Below are 18,098 nucleotides of genomic sequence, written 5' to 3'. Positions count from 1 at the left end.
GCACAACCGAGGGCCCCATGAGTGATTCCCTTCCCTGGGTTTAGGAAACTGTCCTTTACAAGGGTATCCTTGGAGATGTGCTGGCAAATACCGTGTACTTCTCCAGACCAAAGAGGGATTTCTTCCAGTGTTAATTTGAACAACAAGCTACTCCTTATTCTCCCAGCCATTTCTTCCTAAACAACTAGTTCTTTTGAGAGAAGGCTCAATGACCAATGTCCAATCTACCCCTCCCCAAATATGATCAACTATGTTATCAACTGAGACTGAGACCCATACTCCCATATTTGTAAGAAGACATTTCTCTTTTCTCTGTTGTTGATTTAGTCTCCCCCTTCCCCATGATTTGCCCCCCTGGCAAGCCGAGGTATGGGAAAGGCAATGAGTATGGATACTTCTGGTTGTAAGCTGTGGGAAGATGGGTGCTAAGATGTTTCTGAGAAGTCTCCTTCTTCGGTCTGGTAGGATAATGGCTCCTCCCCATCGAAGGCAGCTTCTCTCTGTTGTCTCCGCTCAGGTTTCTGGACCTCACAATTCTGGGTGGTGGCTCCGTAAGACATCTTCTTTCTGGGACTTAGGAAAGCCTCTTGGTTGAGTTCCGTTTCTTCAGCTAATTCATCTTGGTCAATGATTCCACATTTCTCCTCAGAGAGATTCTCTGGATCAGCCCAGTCCTGTTTTTCCCCAGAAGCAAAGACCCCGTAGAAGATGACTCCGCTGTAATGCACCAGCGCCGCTATGAGGAACACATTCTGCCATTCCTCCCGAGTCTAACAAAGGAAATATAGTGGCTGTTAATGGCTTAAGGAGAAACAGAGGTTACCAGTGAGCCCTAACAGCCTTCCCGGGGATGAAAGCACTTGCCCCTCAAAGACCACATTGAGCTTCCACATAGATTGTAGACTTGTATTAGAATCAACATCCAGACCCTATACTTCATTTGAGTGCTTGAAAATGAAAGACCACAATGAGTGTCATTTTAATATAAACACATATTAAAATAAATACGTAAAAGGCATAGGTCACATGGGGTTGAGGGAATAGCTCAGGGGTTAGATGCTCTGTATGTCATTGTAGAAGATCCACACCCAGCATCCATATGATAGCTCACAACCATCTATAACTCCAGCTCAAGGGAATCTGATGCCCTTTTCTGTCTTCCATGATATATATGTGGCATTTATAGTCCCAAGCAGACAAAACTCTCACTCATATAAAATAAATCTTTTTAAAGTTACAAGTAAGTTTAATAACAACAAGACACCACATACTTGAAGGTCAAGGGTGTTTTTAAGCTTGTTTGTGGGTGTTTTATCTTCGCACAGGTCTGTGCAGCATATGTGTACCCATGCCATGGAACCCAGAAGAGGACATCAGTGGGTAAGTACCATGGAGGTTCTTGTAGAGGACCCAAGTTCAGTTCCCGGCACCCACAGTCTGGCTCACTGCTATCTATAACACTAGCTCCAGGGGATGTGATGCTGACGCCCTAATGGTTGTGAGCCATGTGGGTGCAGGCAACTGAATCCTGGTCCTCTAAAGGAACAGCAAGTGCTCTGAGCTTCTGACCCATCCCTCTAGCCCCCGAAAGGCTCTTAAGAAAGCTCACTAATGGTTTGTTTATTTTCTCATAGAAGAGGAGGGAAGTTACACCACAAATTTGTGTGTGACATTCTAAGTAATGAGTGGAAGTGGGCTACCCAGTGTTAGCCCTTAAGAACCATACAGCAGTCTTAAATAAATCGTTCATTTTGGTTGCCTGACTTTCTTCTTTGTGTCTCTAAACAACCGCTATGGCCTTTAGTTCTCTCCCACACACACATTCTTTTCTCAGCTAAGAAGATGTAGATCTAGATAGTGATTAGTCTTGCCACTATCAGTTAACGATGAAGCGGGAGGAAAGGAAGAGGAAGAGGAGGCAGTTGTTCAAGACCTAGTCAAGGACAGGGACACATACACTGATGCACTGGGGTGAGTCACTGAGTTCTCAAGTTCAAGTGGGGTTTCTGCTTTGCTATTGCAGCTCACAGCCACAAAGGAGATCATTACCTTGTGCTTGGTCATTGCACCAACAATGAGGGGACAAACCATCCCAGAAAGGGTCCCCACACCGTTTGAGATGCCCATGAGAATGCTGGCATATCGTGGAGCGATGTCCAGGTGGTTGACATTGAAACCTACGGTAAAAGCCAAAACCTCAGAGTCAAAGGTGAGAACAGAATCCTTAACGCCCTTTGGGAAACATGTGTGCTTGCCCCAAGGTTCACCAAACAGTTTGATCCTCTCTAATATATGTTTAATGGATATTATACCAAGAAGCTCTGATTGGATGTTGCCAAGCTGTGCCTTCACAAAGTGGGACTATATGTTATATATATATATATGTGTGTGTGTGTGTGTGTGTGTGTGTGTGTGTGTGTGTGTATAATTAGCAATGTTTCTATGGGCTCTGGTAGTGAGAATTAGAGCAAATGTGCCCAGAAGATCTGGAACTCCAAAAACAAAACAAAACAAAAACCCTATGGCTGGCCTAGACTGTATCCATCAAATCCTATAGAACAGAACTTGACCTTACATTATAGCATCTCCCAGCCCACCACTAAAGACTGCATTGGTGGCCACATGGTGCCTTACAAAAGACATTTTCTAGCTACTTGCATAAATATAAGCAGAAGTTTCATTAACTTCTTATAGGCTCTTCATATTTCAAGTCTGTGTGTTTGGGTTCAAAGCCTATTTCCCAAGTGTAATCAAATAGGGAAATAATCTTACTATTTATCTGTAAAAGGGGCTGTGACATAAGACACAGGAAATATATAGATGTGAACACCTGTGGCAAACAACTATGTTATTCTAACCACACAATACCATGTGAACAGCTACACTATTCAAACCATACAACAGCTTCCAGGCTATAGCTGATGCTATTGTTACTAAGAAACGTCTCCCTGTCTCTCCATCAAGTTCTTCTATCAGAGAAGATGCAGCTGGAAGCGGCAATGTAATAGGTTTCCACTGCTACTGTACCACCAGAAGGGAAGAGTACATCAAGTAAATGAGACAGGGGTGGGGCAAGCATTGCAAGAAGCTCAAATCCCCGGAAACCAACCCTGGCCATGGTACCCAGGCCATGTATGTTGGAATTAGACCTCGGCTCTGACAGCTTACCTGAGATGCTAATCTGGACTAAAGAGTTAACATCCTTGGCTCTCAGTTTCTTCATCTACAGGTTGGAGCAATCATTCTTATAAAACTGTTGCAGAAGTTAAACTAAATGATAGTGTATTAAGTAAACTGTAACTGGAAGTGAAAGTCAGGTTCACTCTTTCCTGCTTAATTTGTTTTATTTTCGCCTTCTGTTCATTTATTTTATTCATTTAGAGATAACGCCTTCGGTTAGTCTCAAACTCACAGACTTAAGCTATCCCCCTGCCTCAGCTTCCTGAACACTTGGGATCACAGGTGCAAATGGTGTCCAGCAATACGCATGAATGTAAGACATAGGCAGCCACCTATCCTGTGTCTGCCCTATAGGAATCACTCAAACACTAGTGATTATTTACCAGTTTAAGCTACTGAAAGTATAGCAAAGGATTCTGGGTTTTGTTTGGTTACACATCTGCTTCCTTTGCCTTTATGGGCTATTTTTTAATATATTAAATTTGTCCCTTGACACTTTAAAAAATAAAAAAAAAAAAAAAGTCAGCTATTTTATTTCTAGTTCTCTGTGTGTATGCATGTGTCTGCAGGTGAGCACAGATATCTGCAGCAGGCCGGAAGGTAGCATCAGATCCCCTGGAGCTGGACTTATGGGTGGTTCCGAGGCCCCGACATAGGTTCTCAGAACCAAACTCAGCAAGCACATTTAGCTGCTGAGCCATCTCTCCAAGCCCCTCCCTGTTCTCTGACAAGTTCATACAGACGCAGAATATCTATTGATCAGTCTCACGTGCCACCCCTACCTACCTTCCCCCTGCTCTACAAATCCCTTCCACGTACTCTTGTTTGTTTTTATAACCTGCAGAGTGGAAATAGGCTCTGTAGTTGAACATGGGTTTAGAGCTATCCAAAGAAGCTAGAGGGCTCAGGGGCAAGCACAGTTATAGCAATGACTCCCCTCTCCTAGAATCTGGCAGTATAGCAAACACTAAAGGAGTGAAGGGAGGACCGTTAGCCCTCCACCCATTCCCTGCTGACTGTTGGTTTGATTTTTCATTCTCTGCTCTATAAACCACCCCCTCCCCCCAAAAAATAAAACCTGAGAATCTGTTTTAAAATTCAATCTGGGTAACTTTTTCTCTACCTACACTCAGGGAGACATTTTTTTAAAAAATCCTCTCCGTGATAAATACACCTCTTTCAGATCAAAGTCCCAGACAATTTGGAACAAAAAACAGCAGAGTGATTAGTTAATCTTACTGTGATTTGAATGCAATAAGTACTTTCTTAGAAAAGAAACCAGAGATAAGAGGCAATTAATGGGATTAGGGAGCATTCTGCTCTGATCCAAAGGCAGCCAGCGCCTTGGCATACGGCTTAAGACAACTCGAGGGAATCCATTAGGTTTCTATCTACGCAATGCTGGTGTTCCAATGGGAAGTCAGTGAGAAACTGGGGCACTGATTTTTGTACTCCATTAAAGTACTACATGCATCAGAGACAATGATAGGCCACTGCGGGAGGCTGGAAATAGGAGGCACGGCCTTCTCCAGGGAAGGGCACACCGACTGTCCTGCACCAAACCATCAGCCGTGAAGACATGCATACAAGTAGCATTATACGGACTGAACAGTTACATGTTATAGGAATGTACATGTATAAACATGTACACATATGTATGCAATAACAATTAGTAAAAAGAAAAGCCATGAATTTGAAAGAGAAAGGGAAGATAAATGTGGAAGGGTCTAAGGAAAGGAAAGGGAAGGAAAGGAAAAAATATTATAATTAAATTATAATCTCAAAAAAAATTAAAGGTGAAAACATGGCCAACATGGGGAGGAAAAAAAACTCTTCTGAGAATTAATTGACCATCCTCAAGAAAGGAAGCAATGTAAACCTGAAGGTTTCTCAGTATCTCTGGAGACAGGATATGAATCTCTTTGGTATAGCAAAGAACTATTGAGAGAAGGTTTCCCTCAGCACCCTCCTGAACACACATGAGGACTGCTGAATTTTCACTAGTCAGCATGTAGACTGTCACCAGGTATGATGGCACACACAGTCCTCATAGTGGGAGGCAGAGGAAGGAGAATCCAGAGTTCAAGACTAGCCTGGGCTATCTAGAAAGCCCAACATCACCCTGAAATCCATAGAAAACTCATAGTCCAAACGGACCAAGAGTTGGGGTATATCTCAGTGACAGAGGACTTGCCTAGAATGCACAAAGTTCCTCCCCCCAAAAAAATGTAGATGTTGATCCAGGTCATCCTGTTGAGCTTGTTAGAAAAGCAGAATTACATGCCCTACTCTATATTTAATAAATCAGAAACTCTATTTTGTTAGGTCCTGGGGTAGTATCTATATACATGAACATTTGGGAAGCATTGGGCCCATTATATTCAGAGTAATTAAACAATAACAGTAAGTGCATAAAACTTTAGTTCTCATGCAATACTTTGGTAAGACCTTGAGCAGTTGATTTCCCTAGAACATAAATTCTATGAGGGCCAAGATTTTTAATTGTTTGCAGCAATATCCACAGGGCTGAGAGAGCCCAGCACTAATGGATGTCCTGCACTGATGAGAACTGTCCTGAACTAGCAAGTCATGGGAGAGATTCATGAAAGACCCCAGGGCATCCCCCCAGCAACATAGAGACACTGCTGTCATGGGTCTACAGTCTCCAGATCAAAATTTAAGTAATCTAGCACATTTTTTATACACAAAAAGTAGTCAAGAAGGGTCTCAGACCCAGTTCTGTGTACCCCCAAACCCAAGTTGTTGGCGGCACACTCTTTAAAATCTCTTTCCTAATGTACTTTCTGATGAGCTCTATTTTGATAGACACTCCAGACTGCTCTCTCTTAGGGTAGTTGGGGAAACAGATACAACATCCCTCTGTTCTGGTATGCTTCCATTCTATTTGATGCTTAAAGTGCCTTAGGAACAAAGAACTTGGAGGCAATCAGAACTCTGTCTCTGCCTGCACTGGCTGGTTTTGTGTCAACTTGACACAAGCTGCAGTTATCACAGAGAAAAGAGCCTCGGTTGGGGAAATGCCTCCATGAGATCCATCTGTAAGGCATTTTCTCAACTCGTGATCAAGGGGGGAGGGTCCAGCCCATTGTGGGTGATGCTATCCCTGGGCTGGTAGACCTGGGTTCTATAAGAAAGCAGGCTGAGCAAGCCAGTAAGTAACATCCCTCCATGACCTCTGCATCAGCTCCTGCTTCCTGACCTGCTTGAGTTCTAGTCCTGACTCTTTGGTGATGAACAGCAATGTGGAAGTGTAAGCTGAATAAACCCTTTCCTCCCCAACTTGCTTCTTGGTCATGATGTTTGTGCAGGAATAGAAACCCTGACTAAGACACTGCCCTTCCTTTATTGCTAACAGTGTGACAAGAGAAAGATTATTATTATTATTACTATTATTATTATTACTATTATGATTATTATTATTACTACTATCATCATCATCTTTACTAGTTCTAAAGGACTTACTTCCACCCCACCTCAGACCTACACTGTCTTACTTGTAAAATAAAAACAACAAAGTAGACAAAAACTTACTGAAAACTACAGAAACTGATCTAGGTTCTACCAGTGCTTGTGAGCACCTGTCAAATGGCATGGCCGTTTGAGCTAAAATTAGCAGGCCTCCAGCAGGAAGTGAGTCTGTCAGGTAGGGTGACCTGGGACTAGCCTGGGACACATGCCTGGGTTCCACTTATACCTTGGAGAAAACAGCTGTATTTGTGCACCTTCCCATGGTAGAATTAGGACAGACAATCCCAGATTGAATGGGCTCTGAGCTCAGCGCTGGTGGATCTCATGTTGTCTCACGTGATGAAGCTCTGTGAAGCTCTGTGCAGTGGCTCTGTTCCTTGGGAACTATTCAATGAATATTCCTAGACTATTAAATGACTATGCTCTAATTTCCTTGTCCTTCCTTCCCTCTCAGGCTTAGTGAATCTACACAGAAGACTCAGAAACCCAGAGGCTGCTTTACCTGAAATAGCAAAGCCACTAAATCCCACAGCAAGCACCAGGAAGGAGATAGCTACTCCTTTGGTATGGGAAAATCCAACCACCAGGAGCAAGGTCGCCTCCATGCCAAAGCCTGTGAATGGAAACAGAAGAATTGTCATGTTTCTGTCTCTCTGCCAAAGCTATTGGCTAGGCGCATGAAACTCACCCATGTTCATGAACTTGAGGTTTTAGTACAAACAGGCTAGCTTAGCATCTACAATATCCTTGACTGTATGACTATGACATTGCCTAGGTGTTCTGTCAACTTTCTATCTTGCTGCCTGGTGCACCTTGAACAACAAATGGTCCTAGTAGGTTCAGCAATGGCCCTGGGATGAGGGATATGAATGGTTGATCTTTCCAGAGCTGCTCCTGCTAATCTGAGTGGTATATACACAGTCAGTGAACCCCTTGGACTATGTAAGTTGTGATCTCCTATGTGACAACAGTCCTCTAATATTTTCTTCCCAACGCAAATAGCTGTAGTTATCCTCTGAAATAGAAGTTTCTTAGTCAGATGTGGCGGCTCAGGCCTGGAGACTGAGGCCAAGTTACAATGGTCACAGATTTAAGGACAGCCTGGGCTATATAATGAGGTTAAAGTAAGTTTATCAAATAGTGAAATCCTATTTCAATTTTAGAAAATGAAACCAGGAAGATTCTAATACTTGGAAGGCAGAGGTAGGTAGAAATCACAGCAGAGGGTGTCCTCGCTGTCCTTTTCATCCAGAATAAATGCTTCCAGCACGACAAAAGGAAAGATGAGAAAATGATAAAGACACATATTCCCATGGGTGGGGTGGAAAGGAAAGAAGACGGGGAAGAAGGGGGGGAACATTCATCTAACAGCAGCAGGACAATGGCACAAATACCACAAAAAATGGACTTGGGATCCACAGAGTGTGGAGATAACTAGAGTGGGGGCTTCACTCTGGGAACCAGCTGAGTCCACACATCTCCACACAATGATCTTACAGTTGCTTCCAAATCAACCAGACCAACTGAGTGTTTGCTCCTCTCCTTTACACTCCCCCAAATCCCAAAGCCACCCACCGCTCCCACTTCTTCTCCCTTTCTCTGGGCCAGTCAACAGCCTACCCATGTCTAGGGCTTAGACTACAGAGTCAGAAAGGCCTGATGTCAGATTCTGCCTCAATACCAGGACTTGTGTAACTTTGGACCGTCTTCTCTTCTCCTTGCGATCAAAAGCGGAGCCAGATGGTCTGAAGAAACCGTGAGGAGGAAAGGAAGTTGGGTACTCAAGACACCGACATGCACATGGATGTACATATGGTCCCAGGAGCAGAAACTTCAGGACCAGAGCAGACTTCCTTGAATCCTCGGCTCCAGATAAAACCCCACTTACTCAGCCTCAGACATTACTGTCAGATCTCACTTGTGCTTTTCCCATCTCTGCCTTGGCCTACGGGGAGAAGCCACCAATGGTCTTACACAATGGTGGACCCTACATGCCTCAATAATGCCTGCCAGGCAACATGTACCATTGGCACAAAGTGGCAAGGATGGTATAGGGGTAACAAACCACTCCCTGATTGCATTTGAGGCCTCTTCCACAGAAGGCCATTTATGCCCGGTTCTGGAACTACTCAAAGCTCTTCCCTAAGGAGGTCCTGGGTCTTAGGGAAGGGCAGCCTATTACTGCTCCTTTGCTAAGTGGACTTTTTATCAGACCAAATTCTTTTACAATCATACCCATAGGTTCATGCTGACTTTTGTCAGAAAAGCTTTTCTTTTTCAGCATGTCACTCTGCACCTTATCCCCACAAGGCCTGAAGGAGATCACAGAAAGGAGCCGGCGATGAGGAGGAGGGCTGTGGAGCACTGTCTTCTGTACATGTTGTAACTGTCACATTCGTACGCGGCAGGCAGTGGAAGCTAGCTGTACAACATCTGCACAAGATCAAGCCAGCCAGCACTCTAACATAGACAGGAAGTGTACTCCTAGCCTAAGAGCTACTGGCAGTTAGTGACTTCTGGGGGTGGGGGCATTTTTCTTCAAGTATAGAGCTACTGGTAAGTTGTCTGTGCTCCAGTAAATAACCTCGTACCCGTACACATTCGAGCAACCTAACCACACTCTGTAGAATAGCTTTTAAAAGATAAGAAAGACAGAAGGGTCATATCAGTAAGGAGAAGGATTTCTGAGAAGAGGGTGATAGATAAAAAGGGGGAATTTGGATAAATATAATCAAAATACATTATATGTGTCTGAATGTGAAATTGTCCAAAAAGAATTTTAAAACCAAAATAATATAATATATTTTTTAGAGAGAGAGAGAGAGAGAGAGATGGATAAAATACAAGCAACAGAAACTTGTAGACCTTAACTATTAATTGCTTTTCTAAATTCATGGGGTCTTTTTCTAAGATACTATAAAGTGGCAAAGCATCGGTACTTCTTTAGATGGATATCTAAGGAGAACCATCGAATGTGAAAGCATGGTGATTTTTAAATTGTAGATTTGTAAGCTAGGGAGATTGCTCAGCATGTAGAGAACTTACTGCACAGCATAAAAGCCTGAGTTCAGATCCCCAGCACAGCACCCACGTGAAAGCTAGGCATGGCCGTGCAGATCTGTAACCTCCGCCCTGGGAGAGTACAGACAGGTGCATCCCAATGGCTCACCAGTAGTCAGTCTAGCTAATCACCAAGCTCTGGATTCAGTGGAAGACACTGTCTCCAAAAAGGAACTGATGAATGATAAAGAAAAATGCCCAACATTGACCCCTGCCCTCTATACATGGACACAAACACAAGCTACACACACAAACACACACATACACCATCTACACACAAATATATTTTAATTTGAACTTGGGACATACTAACTCAGTCATAGACGCTTGCCTAGGCGCTACATATGAGGGCAGAGATTGAAACTTCAGTCCAGACATTACTACCTTTTAGTGACCAGCCTAAGATTCAGATTTTCATAGCAAAAATAACTTACATCTGTTCCTCTATTAAAATCCATTTCCAAAATGGTTTTACAGTTACTCCTGCAGAGTAGGGAATGTTACAGTAACAGGTCCAGTAAGGGAAATTTGGTATGTTTCCTTCTGGTCAAGAAAATAGACTCACTGGCCTGAGGCAGTGATTGAGAAAATTCCAATAGAACAAGTTAGTCACCTGTCTAAGAGACCACTCATCAGAAAGTTGGGTCTACCTTAAACTATGTTGAAGAGGTAGGAGAAACTATTAACCCTTTAATTAAAAAGGATTTAAAAATAAATATTTGTATTAATTCTTTGAGAATTTCATACAGTGTATTTAGATCATATTCATTCAAACTGGGTGTGAGAATGCATGCCTATAATCTCAGCACTCAGGGGTTCAACACATCCCTCTGCAGTTCATGGAGTTCAAGATCAACCTATTATACATGGGAGGCTATCTCAAAAAAAAAAAAAAAAAAAAAAAAAAAAAAAAAAAAACTCTAAGTTAATCACACCTGCAAAGTTCTATTTGACATGTGTATAAACAGGATCCTAAACACAGTGCCCTAAATCTTCATTTCCTACCCACCATTCAAGTCCCGCAATTATAATCACATGTCCTCTACATTTTACCCAAACATATATGTACACATAAAATGAAGAAGAAAAGGAAGTAAACTCTGTAAGTAAATAATAAGTGGATAAATATATGGAAACGATAAATAGCAAGAAGATATATAGCCAGAAGTTATATTATGTTGGCTTCAGAATAGATGGAAGTGTGTCTTTGGTTTTGAGTGTGCCCTAACTCATTGGCCATCAACTAAGTTGTACTGCCCCAAATTTCACAAGTACTGGCTACATGACTACCTGGCAGGGATTTGGAGAATATCTAACAATATACAAGGAGACAAACTCAGAGGTCTTTGCAATCCATTACAATGGTTAGACTCACTCTGACTGAGCCTAATAAAAGCTGATCATGGAAGCTAAGCATGATTGAACTGAGTTAGTGCTTGGATGGGAGACCATGTCTGGGCTGGCTCTAAAGTAGTCTGCAATTCTGTTTGGTCTAATTCTACAGAAAGAACTTGAAACGCCTGTCATATACAGTACCTCCACAATTCATAATCTTTCTGACAGCAGTTGTGGTCAAAATCTTTCGACTTCTTAAATAATCAGCCAATTGTCCTCCGATGGGTACCACAATTGTCATCACCATGTGTGGGACAGCTGACAAGAGACCCACCTGGAAGGAAAAACAAAGAGCCACCTTACATTCTTCTGAGAGGTCTTTACAAGTCCTTGTTTACCTCGTTACACAGCCCCAGAGCCATTACCAAGTTTAATCATCTAATGATTATGATCACAGGAGGTCTGAACCAACCATTAAGCAATGAATGGTAGAGTGATTCTATGTATGGACCAACTGTCTTCCCCATCAGCATGAAAGCTCCCTGGGGTCAGAGACAACTCTTGCTCATCACAAAGGTACCAGTATACAGACTATGCTGACTCTTCCAACTTCTGCTTGCTATTAATCCTGTAGCTACTCAAACGTCTACCTCTGTCTGGCTGCAGCTCTTTCTCTTGAAGAAAGGAGTTTTTGTCTCATAATGATTAGTTTGTTTCACTGTCAAAACCTCCCTGAATCACAGGCAGCCTAATGACAATGGCTGCGGGCATTGGGGGAGGTTCTTTCTAAACTGTCATAAGCAACCATTGCTACTGATACATTATTCACCATTATGGAAAAAAGGCTGGTCTGAAACTTCACCAGGTTGTTACATTTATTTATTTATTTGGAGGAGGGGTCTGATCATAGCACACACGTTGAGGTCAGAAGACAGCTTACAGTAACTGACTCATCGCTTCTACCATCTGAGTCCTGGGAGCCAAACTTGGGTAATCAGACTTGATCATAAGCACCTTTACCAATGAACCATCTTGCTAGCCCACAATGTGTAAATGGTTATGATGTTAAGATCCTCTTCCCTATTGGTTCTTGATCTGTCAATAAAGAAGGGGGACAGAAGGAAGTGGAGAGAGAGTTCATCATGCTTTGGAGAGAGGATAACCAGGCAACCATGTGAGGTCTCTGGAGGAGCAGTAGGCTGTGGCCACTCCTACAGGTCAGGGGAGTTTAAGGAACTGAAGTTTAGGGCAGGTGAGAGAGACTGAGATTTTTAAAAAATGGTAAGGGCATGCTTTCCCAGGCAGTAGATAGTAACACCCAGCAATTGTGCCAAGAAGGCAAATTAAAATTGAAAGACTGTGTGTCTACGTCTTTATCTGAGGATTTAAGGGAAGCTGAGAGGGGGCTGGGAGCATGGCCACTTCCCAGAACAAAGCCAGGTAGACGGTAAAACTACACACAGCAACAATGAATAGTTTATAAAGAGAAAAGCCTACTCCATTGAATCTTTTTTACCTTTGAACTAGTATTCAATGTTCACATTGGCTTCAGAAACACTCTCAGACTAGATAGAGCTATGACTTTTAAAAGCAAACTAATACATCTTTGATCCTTACTAAGAAGAAATTAAATAGACTATTTTTGACTTTTGGTATGCTAAGCGTCATAGAACTGTTAGGAATGATGAGGGCCATTTTAAATATTTCATCATGCAAAATTATCCTCAGCTGGATCAAGATAGTTAAAGTTCAAGAACATCGGAAGCATTTGTGCATTTACCTTACTTATTGCAAATCCAAAGACCTCTTCAAAGTAAGCAGGCTGACTTATTAAGAGCAAATAGAAGGTCCAGCTTCTACAGAAGTTTGCCACAATGATGGCATAGACAGGCAAGGATGTGAAAAACCTTCTCCATGGTGTGTTGAATTTCTAGGGAGTAAAAAAAGACCATGATTTTTTTTTAATCAAAGGCACCACCAACATCTTACTTCTGAAAGAAAACATAGATAGTAAAAGGTCTTTGTGCATGCTAAGGCTGCAGACTGTCTCTTCAACAGAAGGGATGTATTATACTTGTTTCTCACCAAGAAAGCTAGAGTAGATATAGTTAATAACATGTAACATTTGCTCTCTGTGGGCCCAGACCCCACCTGAGTCTCCCAGAACATGATGCTTATCTCAGTTCCCCCTCCATACACCATCCTTATGGGAGATGTCATATGTACTTCATAGCTTGGTAACCTCTACACTGTGTGTATGACTGAGACTACATCCTAGTCCTTTTAAGCTACAGAACATATCTTCACAGTAGAAGTCACACGTATTTTTGCAAAAGAGTTTCAAAGTCATCATGCCTTAAGCTTTATTATGCATATGGGATGGAGATACATTGTCACCAACAAATTTTTTCCAAAAGTGTACTGTACTTAAATATGTCTAAAATAAACAGCCGGGTGCCAGACTCAAGAAGCTGGAACCGGTACATGCATCTGAGCTGTGCTGAGTTGGATTTCCTTCGGCCTTAGCATGGGTCTTTCCTCTGTCAGCCATGGCTTTTGCAGGTGGTACAGACACGGAGAGAAACATGTACGGGGAAGAGATCGGAATCTACCTTCCGTCTGTACTTACACTCAGACTGGCCACGTTGGCCCCTTCTCCTATACTTGTCTCTATGTAGGTCCTTTCTGCATTGGATATTGTTGGGTGAGCTGCTGGACACTCATAAGCCTGCAGCAGCCAAAACACGTACCAAATAATCCCAAACATACCTGCAGACAAATAACAAAAGGCTCAGTGGCATGGCCTCCCTGGCTTCTGTCTCTATAATTGTCCAGTTTTTTGTTTTTGTTTTTTTTTTTTTACAAAATTATATTTTTATTTGGGAATTACATATAATTCACTCTGATCACACTACTTCCCAGTCCTCCCAGATCTGCCTCCCCATCCTTGTCACCCCCTACACACACACACACACACACACACACACACACACACACACACACACAAGAAGAAACAAATGAAAAAACCTCAGGTCCTAGTCCACACACTCCCTGGAGCCTGGTCAAACTCCCAGTGGGCAGCCCCTTAAAGAAAACTGAGTCCTTCTCCACACACACCCCACCAGAAGCTACCAACTGTGGAGAGCTATAATTCCCTGTCACAATGTTAAAGTGTTCTCTTTAATAGCTTTCTGTCTAAGCTGTTACTTTTTAAAAATATGTTCATTGGGGAGTATATTGTTGACTTTCATCATGTTAACTGAGACCTAAAGGAAGACAATATTCTGCTTTTCAAAATGCTGAGTTTAATATAAGCATTAAATTAATCACAAACAGGCTTCCCATTTGTACAATGAACTGGGTTTTATTTTTTATTTCTATTTTCACATAGCAAGCCCTTAAGCATGCCCTTATATAGTAAAATATATCTCTGTGTGTCAATGCATGAACTCATGAAACCAAATCACTCACCATAAATGTAAAAGACAGAGGCCCAGCCAATATACTGCACCAATACTCCCGCAAGGGGCATAGCAACGACTGCCCCAGCATAGGAACCTGGAAGCAAAAAAGATTGAGGGGCATTGGATAATCATCATTCAATCCTTAGTAGTCCAGGCCAAGTGTGTGTGATGAAGTCCAAGTCAGATGTCTCCATGACAACAGTCCGGGATGCCCAGTTGCTTTAAGTGTGCAGGGGACTAAAGTCACATTTCTGCAACTCAGCTACAGACCCCAGCCTCAAAGCATGCCTTAAAACAGAGCAACCAGGAAAGGAATGTCTTCAGGATGCTCTTTAGCTTCACTGAGAGACACATCCAGGGATTTGACAACTTGTGTTCAGGCAGCACAGTTTAGAATTTCTTGAGCAAATAGAATCCAGAAATGAGAAAAGTGTAAGAGAACAATTTCAATGCAGCCAGGCACAGTGTTGGATGCTAAAGACAACAACTAAAGCAACATTGAACCTGCTTTCAGTGCTCCCAGGACCTTACCTAGATGCTTTTACGGTCTTTTCAAAAAGAAAAGAACACACAGACACACAGACACACAGACACACACACACACACACACACACACAGAGAGAGAGAGAGAGAGAGAGAGAGAGAGAGACACCACACCACTCAGGAAACAGTTGGATTCCACGTTGGCAGGACAACCGTCTCCATCCACTTCCTAAATGGGTACATTTTAAAGATCATTTCTATTGAATAACAACTACAAAAGACCAATGTTTTAGGCAATAGAAATTCTTACACTGGGCCCAAACAGACCCACCTAAAATTCAAAATGGAGTCACTACTTCCAAGGTTCTACATCACCAAGGCTAAGCTAAAATGTTTATCAGATTTCCTTTAAGAAGGCAGGAAAAAATAAACAGGCTAGTTTCTTTGGGTGTGACAAAAGACTTCTGAGCACCCCTGCCTTGATCCTTACATTAAAAGGATCACATGATGCAACTGGTTATCTTTCTCTTGTTGCCAAGCACAGGATGTCACTAAAATGGACTATCTGCCTTTTATTCTTAGTTTCTTAGCTCGGCCCTTGTGCAACAAACCATTCTATCATGATGAACTGAACTGTCCATGATTCTAGAAAGAAAAAAAATCCAATTGAGATCTTTAAACTTAGGCCTCAGTAATTTTGTCCGTTGACGTTTCTTGCTTTGTAAATACTGAACTTCGTGGACTTGTGTGAAGATTATCTATCTTGTCTGGAGAAGATAGTGGACTAGAGACGGTCACCTGGTTTCCCTATCTGCTACAGCTCCTGGACTAGGGAAACTAAAGCCCTGTAAATTTCCAGTGATTGCTAACTGAATGGAAAAGCCCTTCTCTGAGATTCCTCCTGGATCGTAAATGAGTTGTTTCTTGAGAAAATCAGCAACATGAAAGTCCATCCCCCAAACCCAACACTAAGAGATCTTTAGGAAGTGGGTGAGGCTCTGGGGAAATGGAAAAATATCACACCTGCCTAAGCTTGGTCTTATCTCTAAGGTGGATGCAGCCTGGGACCTGGAATGTGACTGTGTGATATGAGGAAGTAGAAAGACTTGTTCAGAGATAAGATAGGAATGAAGTCCCCGCCTCCTGAGTAGGATAAACTACGACGCGTTCCAGGATTCTCGGTAAGCGGAAATGGCCACACAAATGCCAACTGCTAATGCTTTTATTGTGCACAGAATGGTAAAGCACGTGTTTTATTTTGAGACAGGCTATTATGTAGCCTAGGATGGCCTCGAATTCATCACGTGTGACTTTGAACTATTGATTCCCCTGTCTCCATCTATCAGGTGCTATGTCACCACATCTGTTCTAGGTGGTACAGCAATCGAACCCAGGCCTTTCTGCAAACAAGGTAAGCACTCTCTCAAGTGAGCTACAACCCCAATCCTGAATCATATTTATTTTAAAGCTCAGAATTCCTCACAGCAATCCAGATCATTCATTAGCAAAGAAATCTTTCTTTCCTTCTCTTTCTGTCTGTCTGTATGTGTCTTTCCTTCCTTCTTTTTCTATCTGTCTTTCTGTCTGTCTCTGTCTGTTGCTCTGTCTGTCTCTATCTCTCTCTGTCTCTCTGTCTCTGTCTCTGTCTCTCTCTCTCTCTTTCTCTCTCTCTCTCTCTCTCTCTCTCTCTCTCTCTCTCTCGTGTGTGTGTGTGTGTGTGTGTGTGTGTGTGTGTGTGTGTGTGTGTGTGTGGTATGTGTTGTGTGTGCACTCGCATAAGGTGGCCTTCTGCTCCACGGAGTAGAAAGGCATCATTTCTATGATGCAAAAGTATCCTTGGGACACAGAAACTCAGAAAGAGTGACCAGTTACTATGCATGCTGTATGCTAAGTACCGGGCCAAGTTTTCTGAACCTTTACTGTACATTTCGCTTCTTTCAACCTGGTAAGGGAGATACAACTGTTAGTCCCCATTTTATAAGAAAAAACAAGGCTGTGGAAACATGAATTGCCTGTGATGACAAGGTGGAAGACCCCAGAGAAAATCTTACTCTGTGGTTTCACAACCCTGCCTCCTTCACCATCAAATGCCAACAATCCCCCATTGTAAGAAGCATTCTTGGGACTGGAGAGATGGCTCAGTGGTTAAGAGCACTGACTGCTCTTCCAAAGGTCCTGAGTTCAATTCCCAGCAACCACACGGTGGCTCACAACCATCTGTAATGGGATCCAATGCCCTCCTCTGCTGTGTCTGAAGAGAGCAACAGTGTACTCACATACATAAAATAAATCAATAATTTTTTTTTTAAAAAAAGCATCCTTTCCCTGGAGAAACTCTAAGTGACCCACACTGCTTCCCCTGCCTATTAGGCTCTCCTTTCTCTTCAGCCACAGCTTCAGCATCTTCTATCTGCGCTCAGGGCCCCCTGGGCTTGTTCTCAATGGGATACACAGCCCTCAGACTACCCCAGAAGGCAGAGTGGACATCAGCACCCACGCTAACCACTCACAACTGTTCCTTGAAACGAAGCCACACCTTAGCTGGGAAACCACAATAAGGCCTGCAACCTTGACCAGGCAGCTTTCTCTGAGTCACGCCATATTTAAAGCAGCCCTTTCAGGGCTATAAAACCGCACTGAGGGCAGGGAGTGGCTGCTGAGTGGCTGTTCATCACTCTCATTGTGCTGGCAAATCAAAACGAAAGGTCTGGAGAACCACCTGCCATTGAAAGTAAGGCCAAGGGTCACACCACCCACTGTCAGTGGGGCAGTCTGACATCTTCCGGAGCTGGTTGTAACTTCTGTAGGGTGGAGACGCACTCTGTGGATCAAGAGGACAGACCAGAAGCTTTAAACGCCTCAACTGGGCACTCTCTCAAGCCAGACACAAAGCAGGCACACAGATCATATACACTACTAAAATTCCAAAGAATATGTTTTACTGCTAATGGTGGTTTAAAGGAGATTTGGAGATAATAAAAAAAAGAGAGAGAGAGAATTAATGGGGCTGGAGAGACAGATCAGAGGTCAAGTGCATTGGCCACCTTTCTAGAGAACCCTGGTTCAATTCCTAGCACCAACATGGCA

At 42.8% G+C, this 18,098-nt stretch overlaps 1 protein-coding gene across 1 annotated transcript in view; it reads right to left on the bottom strand.

The window, feature by feature from the left end:
* Positions 1–425: 425 nt before the first annotated feature.
* Positions 426–18,098, bottom strand: part of SLC17A8 (solute carrier family 17 member 8) — a gene marked incomplete at both ends in the record, with an annotated part of 43,897 nt that continues 26,224 nt past the window's right edge. The window contains 7 exons of the mRNA XM_080935036.1: positions 426–770; positions 2,050–2,177; positions 7,172–7,282; positions 11,266–11,398; positions 12,845–12,994; positions 13,694–13,833; positions 14,536–14,622. Of these exons, the coding sequence (XP_080791162.1) occupies positions 426–770; positions 2,050–2,177; positions 7,172–7,282; positions 11,266–11,398; positions 12,845–12,994; positions 13,694–13,833; positions 14,536–14,622 (1,094 nt within the window). The remainder of the gene's footprint in view (positions 771–2,049; positions 2,178–7,171; positions 7,283–11,265; positions 11,399–12,844; positions 12,995–13,693; positions 13,834–14,535; positions 14,623–18,098) is intronic.

This window comes from Micromys minutus, assembly GCF_963924665.1.
Source record: "Micromys minutus genome assembly, chromosome: 22".
In the NCBI taxonomy this organism is placed as follows: Eukaryota; Metazoa; Chordata; class Mammalia; order Rodentia; family Muridae; genus Micromys; species Micromys minutus.
Note: the sequence above shows the minus strand (reverse complement) of the source record. Positions and strands in the feature narration are given on the sequence as shown.